At 44.6% G+C, this 13,560-nt stretch overlaps 1 protein-coding gene across 2 annotated transcripts in view; it reads left to right on the top strand.

The window, feature by feature from the left end:
- PBX1 (PBX homeobox 1) overlaps positions 1–13,560 on the top strand; it is a 286,417-nt gene that overhangs the window by 229,148 nt on the left and 43,709 nt on the right. For both annotated transcript variants that reach the window (XM_007457398.1, XM_007457399.1), the window contains exons 3-4: positions 3,840–4,084; positions 10,623–10,813. In XM_007457398.1, coding sequence (XP_007457460.1) covers positions 3,840–4,084; positions 10,623–10,813 — 436 coding nt within the window. The remainder of the gene's footprint in view (positions 1–3,839; positions 4,085–10,622; positions 10,814–13,560) is intronic.

Genomic DNA, 13,560 nt, shown 5'->3' with positions numbered 1-13,560 from the left:
CCCCTGCATCGGCAGGCGGACTCTCAACCACTGCGCCACCAGGGAAGCCCCGACACCCATTTTTATAGTGGTACAGATGCTGCTCCTTCTGGGCAGAAACCTGTACATGCAGCGTTGTTTATTGGTCCATCCGGGCCTCTGCCTAGCATACATACACAGCCCAAGAATCTCAGAACCAGAATCTTCCATGTAAAATAGTGGAAGAGGAAAGTTTTCTTTTGTTTATATTGTGTGTGTGTGTGTGTGTGTGTGTGTGTGTGTGTGTGTGTAGTTATGGTGGTGGTTCTGACACATACTCTGAAATTTCTGTTTTCACAATCATTTGAGTATAATTTAAAGGGTGTAATTTGGAGAAGACTGTTGGGTTTTTTGTTTTTCCACATTTTCCTGTTCTTTTATTTTCTTCAGATCTCTGGTTTGGGGCCAATTTATGTGTCCTGAACTCTGAGTATAAATGCAAGCAACATTGATGTTATGGTACATTGTATTTCTAGCATACCAATTTCTTCTTGGCCACATTTAGAAATCAATTATATTAAATCTTAGTGAATCCAAATTTCTTTTTGAAGAGTATTTGTTTACAGGATTCATCAAATTATATAAAAGCTAAGCGAAATGACAACACTTTTACTGTGTGTGTGTGGTTTTTTTCCCCCAACTAAATGTATCTTTCGTACCTGAGGGGGGGAAAAAAAAAGAGTCAGTATAGATTACGGCTTTACCCTCTGTGCTAGTCCGGAACTTCTTTGGTGGGTAGGGGGTTAATGCTGTATCCTTTCAGTGTCCTTGGCCAGCTTTAGCAATTTGCTTCCTTATTTCATTTAAAACCAGTTAGATTTCAAGACCAAGAAAAATATTAATTAGGTAGGTGTACAGAGTTTGTGTGGACGTTTTGTGCTTCCCGTTGATTGTTTAAACAAAAAAGTGGGGCATGGGCGTGGGTGCAACTGAGAGAGGCTGGAAAGGGAAAATTTTCTCAGAGGTAAATATTGGGCACATGAGAAATACTAGTAGGAACATGCCCACCTAGTCACCTACCTGGTACCTGGAGGAACTAGTGCCAGCACTTTGGTCTGTGCATGCCTATCTCTTTGCCTCTCTTTCTCCTCTCATAACGAATTGAACTTTGCTAGAGGAGCAAGCTAATGGGGTGAGCAGGTCAGTCTTAGGCACAGGTGATGTCCGATGATGCTCATCACCACCTCAGGTAAGGCAGTGTTTAGGTAGCCCTAGGAAAGCGCGTCTTCACCATTAAGATGACATGATTATTTTTTGCTTTGCTACCATTGTTGCGATCAGAAACCATCACAAGATCTGTCAGTGCTGGATCTGTCAGGAAGGATTGTTATAGAGTGATGAGGAAGAAGCACTTGGAGGCATCACTGCCTGGCTCAGGTGTTACCAGCCTCAGCATCTTGGGGAGGTTTCCCGTCAGCCGAAGTTTGCAGCCTCTTCTGGGATACACTGGCCATGTTAGTGTCAAGTTTTGCCTCAGCACCAGTTTTTTCATGATCAAGCAGAAGTGCGACAATTACAGAATGGCTCAGAGTGGATCTTCTTTTTCTTTTTTCATTTGTAAATGGCCCATAGATATTTTTCGTTGGTAAAGTAATTAAAATTCATTCAATAAAATTCACTGGGGAAACATCCATAAACCCCACGTAAATGCCCTCACTTGGAAGAATTCACTGGGCTGTACAGGCCAGGAAGGAAGGGTTCCTGGGCTCTAAGCCCAGCTCCTTGCGGGGTCACATTCTTTTCCCCACCTTTAGGGACTGGTATTCAGGAAATGGTTACTGCATTCATTTCCTTTCTTAAGGAAACCTTTGTTAGTGACGATATGTTCTTCTGAGGACTTTGTAGATCTGAGTAAATAAATTCAAGGAACTAACGAATAACGTGACTAAATCTTTATTATTCTAAGATCAAAGGGACCGTTTCCCATTACAAAAAAAGGATGTCATTGGAAAAAGGTCCACAAAATAAACCTCCAGGATCCCCTAACCTGTGCCATTAACAATGTAGCAATTTTCTTTCAGTGCAGCAGAATATTAAAAATTCAGATGCGAGAGGAGAACCTGGGTCCTGAGATGTGGCTCGTTGGGCGTCAGGGAGGACTTCCTTCTTTCCTCCCCAGCTAACTGCCTTCCCCACGTCCTCCTTTCCCTCCTCCCGTCCTTTCTTACTTCATGGGGTGTGGGGGGCACGTGTCCCTACCCCGTGCCTTTAATCCTCGTGTTCCTAACCGCCAGCCCTGGTCCACATGGCTTGACCTTCCACTTGACTGTCTCCTGTTTCATGAAAGCAAAGCTGCCGTTTTCCTTTTAGCACAGGAATTGGGCTTTCCTCTGAAACAGCTTCCAAGGTTGCTTCTTGTCATGCCTGTTAGAAGCCAGGAGCATGTGGACACAGCCAGCAGTTATGCTGGTATTATACGTGATGCAATGCCCTGAATGTCTACATGTCCCCTCGGATTGAGCTCAGATCCACCTTCCCTGTCACAACCCCGTGGGGCTGCCTTGCTAGGCCTCAGGAGACAACTGCACCTGGCACCGTCCCCGTGGTGCTCACCAGATGCATCCTGGCTGGAAAAAGCTCTGGGCTCTCTGGCTGCACCAGTGTTCCCATACCCACCAGGCCGCGTAGACCCTGCCATCTCCATCCCCAAGATGTGAACCAGCATGGGATGCCTTCTCCTGTCTTTAATCATGTTCCTCCTTTCCTACCCTCAATTTGTTTTTAATTGGAAATTCTTTTCGTGTTCGCTCTCAACGAAGACTTGGCTGCTGACAAGTAAACTGGGCTCAGATGAGTGATTTACTTTATGGCAGGTTGTATGAAGGTAGTAAAAAGAGACTGCCTAGCTCTTCTGCTGATTTACTAAATCACTTGATCTCTTTCAGTCCAAATCACCCCCTCATCCCCCGCAAATGGTCATGGTGTTTTAATAAAAAGCAGAGCCTCTAACAGAGCTGAGCCTTCTCCATCCTATCAGAATACCGGCTTCTCTGAATCCCTGAGACAGCTTGTTAAAAGGACCTCACCCTTGTTTGTACCAGGATGCAGTTCTTATCACCTGGAACAGATTGATCTCAATGTGGGGAGATGGAAATCCCTAGTCCAGGGGAGAGGTTTAACACTTCACTCCAAATTAACTGGATTTGCCTGGTTTAGATTATTTTGGAGATGAAAATTTAGGCTGATCGAATATTACAAAGTCAATGAGTGTAAAACCACAACCTCACAGAAAATCTAAAATTAGAAATGAAGAAGGAAATGCTTTTCCTTGAATTAAAATTTGGCAGTTCGGGGATGAAAGTGAAAATTATATTTTGCTATAATTAATTTTTTTGTAGATTTGAAATTTCTTCCACTGTGGTAAAATATGCATAACCTAAAACTTATCATTATAACTGTTTTTGAGTGGACGGTCCAGTGGCATTAAGTACATTCGCATTGTTGTGCAGCCATCACCACCATCCATCTCCAGAACTTTTTCATCTTCCCAAAATGAAACTCTGTACCGGTTAATCACGAACTTCTTATCCCCGCCCTCCCCGCAGCCTGTGGTACCCGCTGGTCTACTTTCTGCCTCCATCAGTTGGACTATGCTAGGGACCTCATATGATGGGATATAATTAACTTGGGGAACAAAGCAAATCTCTCCTTGCATTTTCTCCTCCTCCAGTTCCTCTCTTTTTCCAACCCATTGCTCAGATGCCATATTGCAAGTAATTTGAGACTTAGCCAAACGATACATTGGGAGTTTTTTGTTGTTGTTAACTTTGCTTCGTTGGGTTACTCTTAACACCTCCGCACTCTTTTGGGTCTTCCCGCAGTTTTGAGTATCCGGGGAGCGCAGGAAGAAGAGCCAACAGACCCCCAGCTGATGCGACTGGACAACATGCTGCTGGCGGAGGGGGTGGCCGGGCCAGAGAAGGGTGGCGGCTCTGCCGCAGCGGCTGCAGCGGCGGCAGCTTCTGGAGGAGCCGGTTCCGACAATTCGGTGGAGCATTCTGATTACAGAGCCAAACTCTCACAGATCAGACAAATCTACCACACGGAGCTGGAGAAATACGAGCAGGTAACCACAGCCCTGTGGGGTCTGGGCCCCCCCAGCCCTTCAGGAAAAGAGTGGAGGCATCAGGAAACTCAGGGCTGTGGGCGCCGAGGCGGGCAGCCTTTCCTGGAGACTGACATCTGGGGTCCAGCATCTCCGGCCTCACCCCAGAGCCACTTGCTAAACCTGAGCCCACCGAGTCCTTGGGGCCCACTGTTGAAAACCCAGGCAAACTAGAGAGAAAGCCATTAAAAAAAAGTGGAAGTTGTAAATGATGATTTCAGAAAACATCCATAGAAAATATAAGGAAAACTCAGTTCCTGGAGCTCTGGAGTGTTTCCCTGTGCGCATGCAGCCCTGGGGCTCTCAGGGTCATGAGCAGAGGGTCATGGTGCTTATGGAATCCTATGGGAACGGACACTAAAGTCCCTCACTCTACCTAGATTCAGTTCAGATGGGAGTCAAACATGTTCTGCTTTTTATATATGGTATGCAATACGAGACACACCTCCCGCTATAAGAAGAGTAGAGGGTCTCAGGGGACCCCCTGGAGTCAGACAAAGTTGAATTCCAGTCCTGACACTCCACTAAATGGTCTCTGGGATCCAGTGGTCCACATACTATACCCTAAAAGCTGGGGGTGTTTGGCAAAGAGCTGTGGATTTGGAGTCTAGGATATCAAAGAGCCATAAAAGTCATATGAAGGAAAGGCTAAGAAAGGCTTTAAGTCATAGAACAGTATATAAATGTTGTACGGTATTCTAATTATAATAGCGTCCCTCTCTACTAGAGGACCCCACACACACATACACACACATGTGAGGTTTCTTTTTTAATTTATTTATTTATTCATTTATTTAATTTTTGGCTGCATTGGGTCTTCGTTGCCGCGCGTGGGCTTTCTCTAGTTGAGGCAAGCGGGGGCTACTCTTCGTTGCAGTGCGTGGGCTTCTCATTGCGGTGGCTTCTCTTGTTGCGGAGCAGGGGCTCTAGGCGCGTGAGCTTCAGTAGTTGTGGCACGTGGGCTCAGTAGTTGTGGCTCACAGGCTCTAGAGCACAGGCTCAGTAGCTGTGGCGCAAGGGCTTAGTTGCTCCACGGCATGTGGGATCTTCCCGGACCAGGGCTCAAACCCGTGTCCCCTGCATTGGCTGGCGGATTCCTAACCACTGCGCCACCGGGGAAGCCCCCACATGTGAATTTAAATATCAGTATTGTTTCCTCTGGTCAGTATGAGCAATACTACTTTATTAGGAGTCCCTTAACATCAGGCTGTCCTCCCATTATTTATAGATATATTTGTTGTCGTCTCTTTGGATGTGACATTGTCCTGAAGTTCTAAGTTAACTTACTTTCATTGAATTGTTAGGTTTATGGCTTTCTTTTCTTTTTTAAGGGTCACAGAAGAAGGGGGAGAAAAAGCAAAAAGTGGAAGACCCTGTACTGTCCACTTATGACTGTCTAGGTAGAAGGCAAATGCAAACTTAATAGAAAATTTAAATTTTAAAACAGAAATAGGCATTTTAAAATTTAAAGTGAAGAAAGTTTCATTATTGCACTCCTATCTACCTTTGAAATGGATTTCTACAAAGTCCCTTCTTTTATGAGGGAAAAAGGTGTGAAGCTGGAAGCCAAGCGTGGTGAATTTCAGCCATCAGACAGGTGTAGGGAGGGTTCAAGGGGAGGAAAATAAAAGCAATCTTGTGGTAAGAACCTGTGGATCATCACCCTCCACCTTCCTGGGAAAGAACAAACATTCTTAACACGGTGTAGGCTCATGTAGACATTTCCTCAGTTCCCAGAGAGGCTGAGCTCAGGTAAGCTGGCTGATCTATGACAGCTTCCCCACCTGGGCCATCATGTTAGGGGTCAGAGTCTGCCCCAACCAATGGGATAACTTGGGAAGACACATGGAGACATTTGCTGACAAGGTCCCTATCTGGCCTCTTGGGTTCTTCCTACTCTGTGCTTTCCCTATTTTACCTTCACTGCTAAGCTTGGCCTCTGGCATAACAACCTATCTCGACCTAGTATCCAGGTTAACTCATGCCAAACTCCAGGGGTACACGAAGAGTGTGGCTTCCTCCCTAAACCTGTAACTGGAATGAATGTTAGGCTGGGTGGTGTTTAAAACTGGCTTTCTTCTTAGCTCAGGTTGCCAGCAACATAGACAAATGGATTGTTTCCTTGATTTAACCCCCCCCTTGTCTCACTCTTCCATCCTCATCCAAAATGACTGAAGCACTTTTGTCAACTTAACTACACTTGTTCCTCAAGGTGATTTTAAGGTTGGGTCCTCCAGACAGGTACTGTCATCATCTGCATTTCGATACAGCTGAGGAACTGGAGGTCAAAGAGGTTAGGTGATGTATCTGGGTCACACATCCAAAGGAGGGACAGGGTTGGCCCTGGAAGCCAGATTTTGACCCTTAGCCCAAGGGCTCTTATTGGAACAATACCCAGCCGGCCGCACTTAATATAGAACGAGTGTGGACGTCTGTAGACAATGAAGTAACCGGCTTGACCTCTCTGTTACTTTCATGGACTAGATTGATGCTCTCTAAGAGAGGCTAGTGATAAAAAAAAAACTATTCTCCTTCAGAAATTTCTCATAGATATCTACCTATTCTAAATAATAATCATGCTGGAAATTGGGAACTCAAGGAAAAACTCCATCAGTTCAGAGCAAATTAGGTAAATGTAGTAGTCTGTATTTGTTATTCTTAAAAAACACTAAAAAATCATTTCCTTATTTCTTTGGGCATTTTCTGGGTAAGAACTGAATACTGTTTAACATACTCTATGTGCTTAATAATTTATTAATATTAGTTGTATTGTTAATTAGAGTAAATGGAAGATTATAAGGAAATTATGCCATTAACCTTCTAGCTAGTATGTGTGAGAGATAGATCTTTTTTTTCTGTAAGCATTCCTTGCGGGAGCTTTCTTAAAAATAGGAAACCTTAGTAAAAATATCAGTCTCTGTTTTAGTAGTACCTAGATGGTTACCAAACTGACTATTTAAGAGTTGATTCTGTTGTTTTGTTTTGTTTTTAGTTTGGGGATGGTAGATAACCAGAGGATCAATTAGCTTTCCAGTGAGTAGCTACCATAACCCTACTCACCCCTCCCCCACCCCCCCCAAAAAAAACCCAACATGAGTCAGCCATTGTTTCACCCTGAGGTTATTAGATAAAGAAGGCTTCTAGAGACTTTTCATTCAAAAGAAAAGAAGGAAATTGTTGTCTTCATTAAAAGGGGCTGGTAAAACACTTTTCCAGCAGATCATGTTGGAAGCTAAGGTATTTAAGAGCTAGCATATTCTAGTAGATAAAACCGTGATATCCAGTAACCTGAATTTTGTTGCAAGTGCTATTCTAAAAAACGATACGTTTGCAGTTTTGCAGAGTTCTTCACTTTTCAGTTTATGTGAATAATGCTGCCAGGGCATTGACAAGGCTGTCTCTAAGGCCGAACCCAGGTGGGTTATGTCCACTCACAGCCAAGAAAGTCTTAAAATCCCAGTCACATTCGTTGCTGAAACTGGCAGCCAAATCCAGTTTGAAGCAGTAAGAGAAGGTGGGCTGAAGAGAAGTGCAGGAAGGAGGCTTCAAGTCTAGGATTAAATTGCTTAAACTCAAGCAGGATTTTCTAAGAGAGCTTCTCTTGGGTAGGGTGCTCCCAGGAGGGCCTTTGCCCTGGAACTTGGGACGTCTCCTTTCAGAAAGCGTCCGCTTTCTGGGGGCAACTGGAGGGGTAGCTCCAGGAGGTGTACCATCTTTAGGACAGTCTGCAGCAGAGTCTCCTCTGTCACAGAAACCTTCAGCCAGCGAGGGTCCTATTTAATTAACGATTGTCATCCCCACGCTTCCCAATTCCATCAGGAGCTCCTGGCTTCATGGGAGCAGCACAGCTTGTGAAGGTGCCGAGCTTGGGGGAACTGAGGAGGAGACGTGGGTAGTTCAGGTCCTGGAAAAATCTGGATCACTGTGTTCTGTCTGTCTAAAATGGACTTGGAACTCCTCTGCACTGTCTGTTGTGTGTTCCCGAGCAGCTGTTGAGCAGCTGTCTTGCTCCACCTCAGCAGTGGGTGAAAAGACTCCACTGTCTGTTTGGGGCAGAGCAGAAAGGGGCCCAGGATCCAATGCCCTAAATAAGCATCAGATATTGTGAGTATTTTTATTCACCGTAATGAAGCACATCATTATTAGCCGAGCACTGTGGCTCCCCAGCAGAGAGCAAGTGCACTTGACAATACCTCCTTCACGTCCAGTCCCTCCTCCCTGTGAGCCCCCATCAAGGGGGGAGGCTGCAGCCCAGCGGGGGCTGAAGCGTTTCTCCGGAAAGCCGCTTAGGATGCCTGCTGTGTGCCTCCCCCCACCACGCCCCACCCCGACTTCTCATAGACTTGCCGCTAACTCGCTGCCAGGTTTTATCTCCCTCCCTTGTTGAGGTTGGGGAGAGATGAAGCTTATACTAAGATCCTGTGTTTAGGTAGCAGTTTTCTTAGTAAGAGCAAAATGCTGTTGTACCTGATCTTCTGTGGATTTTGTCTGCAGCATGTGCCTGCAGCGTAGAAAGAAGGTATTTGTGACCCCCTTTAGTTTTACCACGGGGCAGACTGAAGCCTGGAGAGGTTTGCCCAATCGTGATCCTATGCTGGGTTTCTAAGTTCTCTGTACGTTGAAGAGATAATAATGACACAATTTATATGGCCAGACACAAAGAGAGTAACTCATGTAGTCCTTACCACACCCTTTGAGGTACTGTCATCCCCATTTCACAAATAGGGAAGACGAGATACAGGGATCTTATATAACTAACCAAGGCCCCAGAGCCAAGTGAGTTCCAGTGCAGGATCCGAACGCAGGCAGTCTGTGCTCTTAGCCCACTGCTACGTTCATGTGTCTGATTTACTCCACCTGCAGGTCACTGCACAAGAGCATGGGCACTGCTAGCCTTGCTGAAGGGTTAGGAATGATTAAATCCACTCTCGGACAAATAAAACAAAGTACTGAGTAGTGAAAGGATTTACCCACATACTCACGGAGGCAGGTCAAAACCCAAGCCTCCCAGCCCCCGGTGTAGACACAGCCCAGTGGATGCATCTGCCTGTGTATCTTTGGCCAGCCGACCTTGAAGGATTTCTTGGAGAAATGAACAGTAAATATGTTATTGTTACTGCATAATTGACAGCTATGAAGGGCTTGGTGCTGTAGAAAAACAAGGGCAATGCAGTGTTAGCCTCAATGGGCGTGTTTCTACTGTTAATATTAAGTTGAACCCTTTGAGTCCTTAGTTCTTCAAGTCTCACAGCATCAAGTTGCCTTTTTTTGTTACAATCTTATACAGTTTTACATTACTGTGAGTTAACCTGTGAGTAGATATTTTATTGAATGTTCACTGATAAAACCAGACTACAGAGATGATAAGTAATAGTAACTAAGAGAAAGGGCAGTGGTGCTCTGAGGAGCAGATTCAGGGTCTGGGAAAGAACAGACACCCTGGCCTGGATGAGGATGTGTTCAGGTCCTGCCTCAGCTGCTGTTTTTTGCTGTGGGCCCTTCATCTCTTGGAGCCACGGTTTTCCCAACTGTAAAATAAGGAGGTGTGAAAAATGATCTCCAGTTTCACTTCCAGAGCTGAGAGTATGTTGGTCTCTAACCTGAGAGTTTTCCTTTCTGCAGGGATAACTCCTGAATCCTCTAATTCATATTTGGATGCTGGTTTTTTGTTTGTTTGTTTTGTTGTTTGGTTTTTCTTTTTGCGGTACACGGGCCTCACACTGTTGCGGCCTCTCCTGTTGCGGAGCACAGGCTCCGGACACGCAGGCTCAGCAGCCATGGCTCACGGGCCCAGCCGGTCCGCGGCATGTGGGATCTTCCCAGACCGGGGCACGAACCCGTGTCCCCTGCATCGGCAGGCGGACTCTCACCCACTGCACCACCAGGGAAGCCCTGTTTTTTTTATTTAACCTATTCCCTTTGTGTTATAAACATAGCAGATCTTCAGAAGACCGGCATAGGAGGGAGTTCTTACGATAAAGCTAGAAGTAGAAATAGATTGATGAGAAATCTCCCAGAAGAGTTATCAGAGCTTTTAACTTCATGATTCCACTCTTCGGGCTGTTTATGCTAAATTGAATATTTGGAAGCTTTAACATATCAGAGATAAGGGCAAGACAGAAAGTTCATGCTATATTTGGCCCCAAACTCTCTTTGACTATTAACATTGGGGTGAAGGGTTGTGAAGTGTGTTTTATACTAGTGTCCATGTTCTCATCTTTCATAGTAGTAAAATCATGAAAAATAATTGATTTTGAAAAATAATTAAGAATTTTCTTTTCATTAAAAATATCCACATCATGGCCAAAAATTATAATCAAATGGACTGAGAGAGATTTCCAGGCATCATTTATTTTTTTCTGATTTGACAAAATGCCACAAACTAGCCCACTTTCCTTACCTGCACACGTCTCTAGGAAAAGACCTACACAGCCTCACGTCAAGTGTGCTGAGGCTTGGACCCTCACCACGCCCCATGTGTGTCATCCTGCCGTTCCAGGCATGTAATGAGTTCACCACCCACGTGATGAATCTCCTGCGAGAGCAAAGCCGGACCAGGCCCATCTCCCCGAAAGAGATCGAGCGGATGGTCAGTATCATCCACCGCAAGTTCAGCTCCATCCAGATGCAGCTCAAGCAGAGCACATGTGAGGCTGTCATGATCCTGCGTTCCCGGTTTCTGGATGCGCGGTGAGTCCTCAGGAGGGGTCTGTCCTTTGGGAGAACCACTGATCCAGGGTTGGAATCCACGACTGGCCCTCTCCAAAGACTCCGTTGTCATCATGTTCAAGGCTAAGCCAAGTGGTAGCCTGAGAAATGTTCTTAGGTCAGGGAAAGGAGTGCTGAGAGGGTGGATGACCATTGGTTTTATACGGCTTCAGGAAAATGTGTCATGGGAGGGGATATTTTTTATGGCCTCTGCTACTCACTGTTCATGAGAAGCAAGGATGACTTAGCTACAGGGACAGATAAAGCAGGACTTTTTGTTTTCATACCGCTAGATGTCTCTTTCACAGGAATAGGTTGTAACTATGGGCCCATACAGGTCTTACTAGATAGTGCAATGACATATTTTCTCCAAGAAAGTTCTGATTGAGAGCTGGGAATCTTTGCCACAGTATATGTAGGCAGAGAGGGCACCCAGTTCAAGTCAACAAATATTTATAACTAGATTACCATGTGTCCTACTCTGGGCTGAGTTTTAGGGGCACAGAGATGAAAAGATGAAGACATGGTCCCTTGGGCATAGAGAGGCAAGGGACTGGTCTGATATGGGCCAGATTTTCAATCAAGGTATGATGTTTTCTATCTGACATTAACTTGTGACCTAATTTGTGAGGTCAAAGAATTCAGTTGAAATCACGGATAGAAAGGTCCTTTACAACAAAAACTGAGATTATAGAACAAATAATCAGTTCTTGGTCCTCCTACCCTCTAGACCAATGGATTTGTACAAATCCCTTTGATTTCTTTGGCTTCTGTTATCCAGCCTGTAAAATGGTGATATCATATCTTTCATCTACTCTAGGGGAGTGTGTTGATAATTGATCTAATAAATAAGTTTTCAGAGTGCGGATATCCTTTGTGATATACAGTTCACCTTAAATTAGCCATCTTCTATAAATGCAGGTTTCATCATTCATTGTTTCAATTCCTGAACATAATCCCAACATATGATTTTTATTATTGAAACATTAGGTATGTCAGGGTCATATACCATTTACTAATCTGTAGTTTTGTTCCTTTTCATTCAGACACCCAAATGCTCTGCTTTTTAAATTTTTTCACCCAGGAAATCATGTAGTATTCAGCTCTCTTACCTGTACTTTTCTCTCTCTTCACAAGTGTGGTCTTTACAGTTCACAGACCTCTTTAAAACTCTCTGGCACCTCCTAAACTCCCTTTTATTCATTGTGTTTTGGGTCACGTGGAATATGAAATAAGAATGCCAGCTAGTAAACTGTATCTCTGGGCTAATAGAATTCCATAGAGTAAGTCAAGAGAAAGTACAAATGAAGAGAGCTGTTCCCAGCAGAGCATGGTGATGAGTGGGGGAAGACACAGGCCCTCTGAAGCAGGACCCCCCCTGTGCATCGCCCTCGCCCCGTGGCCTGCTGCCAGCCTGGCTTCTTTAAAGCAGGCCGTTCCGCACGGTACAAAGTGCAAGTGACTGGTGGCCTGTGTCTGGGTCTTTCCCCTGTGCTGTGGCTGCTGCCGCTCTGCATGTGTTGTTTACATCCCCATGGTAACACCCCTCGTTAAAATGCTGGAGTTGGCATTTATGTTGGCAGATACTGAAAAAAGAAAAAGAAAAATTGGGCCCAGACTGGGTTCTTTTCAAGAAAGAAATCAGAGAGAAGGGAGGAGCAGAATCATTTTCTCATAGGATTTCTTCTCTCAGTAACTCTGCTGTGGCCAGCAGAAGGTCAGACTCTAAAAGACGCGAAACTAGGCGAGCTTTGTACACAGTTCCTTTCACTTCCACCAGCCTTTGCCTAGATTGTTCCAGTTGGCACCAGAAGGACAGTCACTGTAAGAGAGGGTCTCTTTCCTGCTTTGGCTGCAACCTTTGAATCATTGCCTCTGAGCCAATGTTCAAAACTAAAACAACTAACCTTTTGTCTTTGTTATTAGCGTTTACTTAGAGGTATGTATATTTAGTATCGCTGAAAAAATATGACCCGAAGTGCCAACCCAAGGCTAAGCAAATGGTTTTTCCAGCTCAAAAATAAACGTTTGCCTGGACTTCCTGATTGCGGTAACTAATATCATTGCTTCTAGTGCTATCTATAATTGGGAAAGCTAGCTAAACACACTTTACTAAGAAAGACACATTCACTGCTAATGTTCATGTGCTTCTCTAAACCATGCATCTGATGGGCAGGGCTTCATCGGAAAAGATTTCTTGGAAGACAAAATACAAGGAGGACTTGATTTAGTAACAGGATTAGTCTTCGTAATGTAATGGGTATGCAGAATTGAATGTTACTGCTTTGTTGTGTAACATTCCTTGTATTTTGTGTTGCTGAAGAACAGATTACCACAAATTTAGCAGCTTAGAACAACACAAAGTTATTATCTCACAGTTTCTGTTGTTCAGGAGCCTGGGCAGGCTAACCTGGGTTCTCTGCTCTAGTCTCACAAAGCTGCAATCCAGGGGTCAGCTGAGGCCACACTCTTATCTGAAGCTCATTCCAGTAGGGGCATAATTCAGTTCCTTGTGATTATAGAACTGAGGTCTCCAGATTCTAGAAGCTGCCCTCTCCATAGGCAGCTTACAAGTTGTCTGCTTGCTTTCTTCCTGGAGAAAGTCACCATTTTAAGGCTTTAACCTAATCTCCCGTTTCATTAACGCAAAGTCAACTGATTGGTAACTTAATCACAGGAATGATATCCTGTTATTTTCACAGTGCCCCCCAACACATACACTCAAGGGA

This window comes from Lipotes vexillifer, unplaced genomic scaffold (genome assembly GCF_000442215.2).
Source record: "Lipotes vexillifer unplaced genomic scaffold, Lipotes_vexillifer_v1.1 scaffold1048, whole genome shotgun sequence".
Classification (NCBI taxonomy): Eukaryota; Metazoa; Chordata; class Mammalia; order Artiodactyla; family Lipotidae; genus Lipotes; species Lipotes vexillifer.
This window is presented reverse-complemented; position numbering and strand designations above follow the sequence as displayed.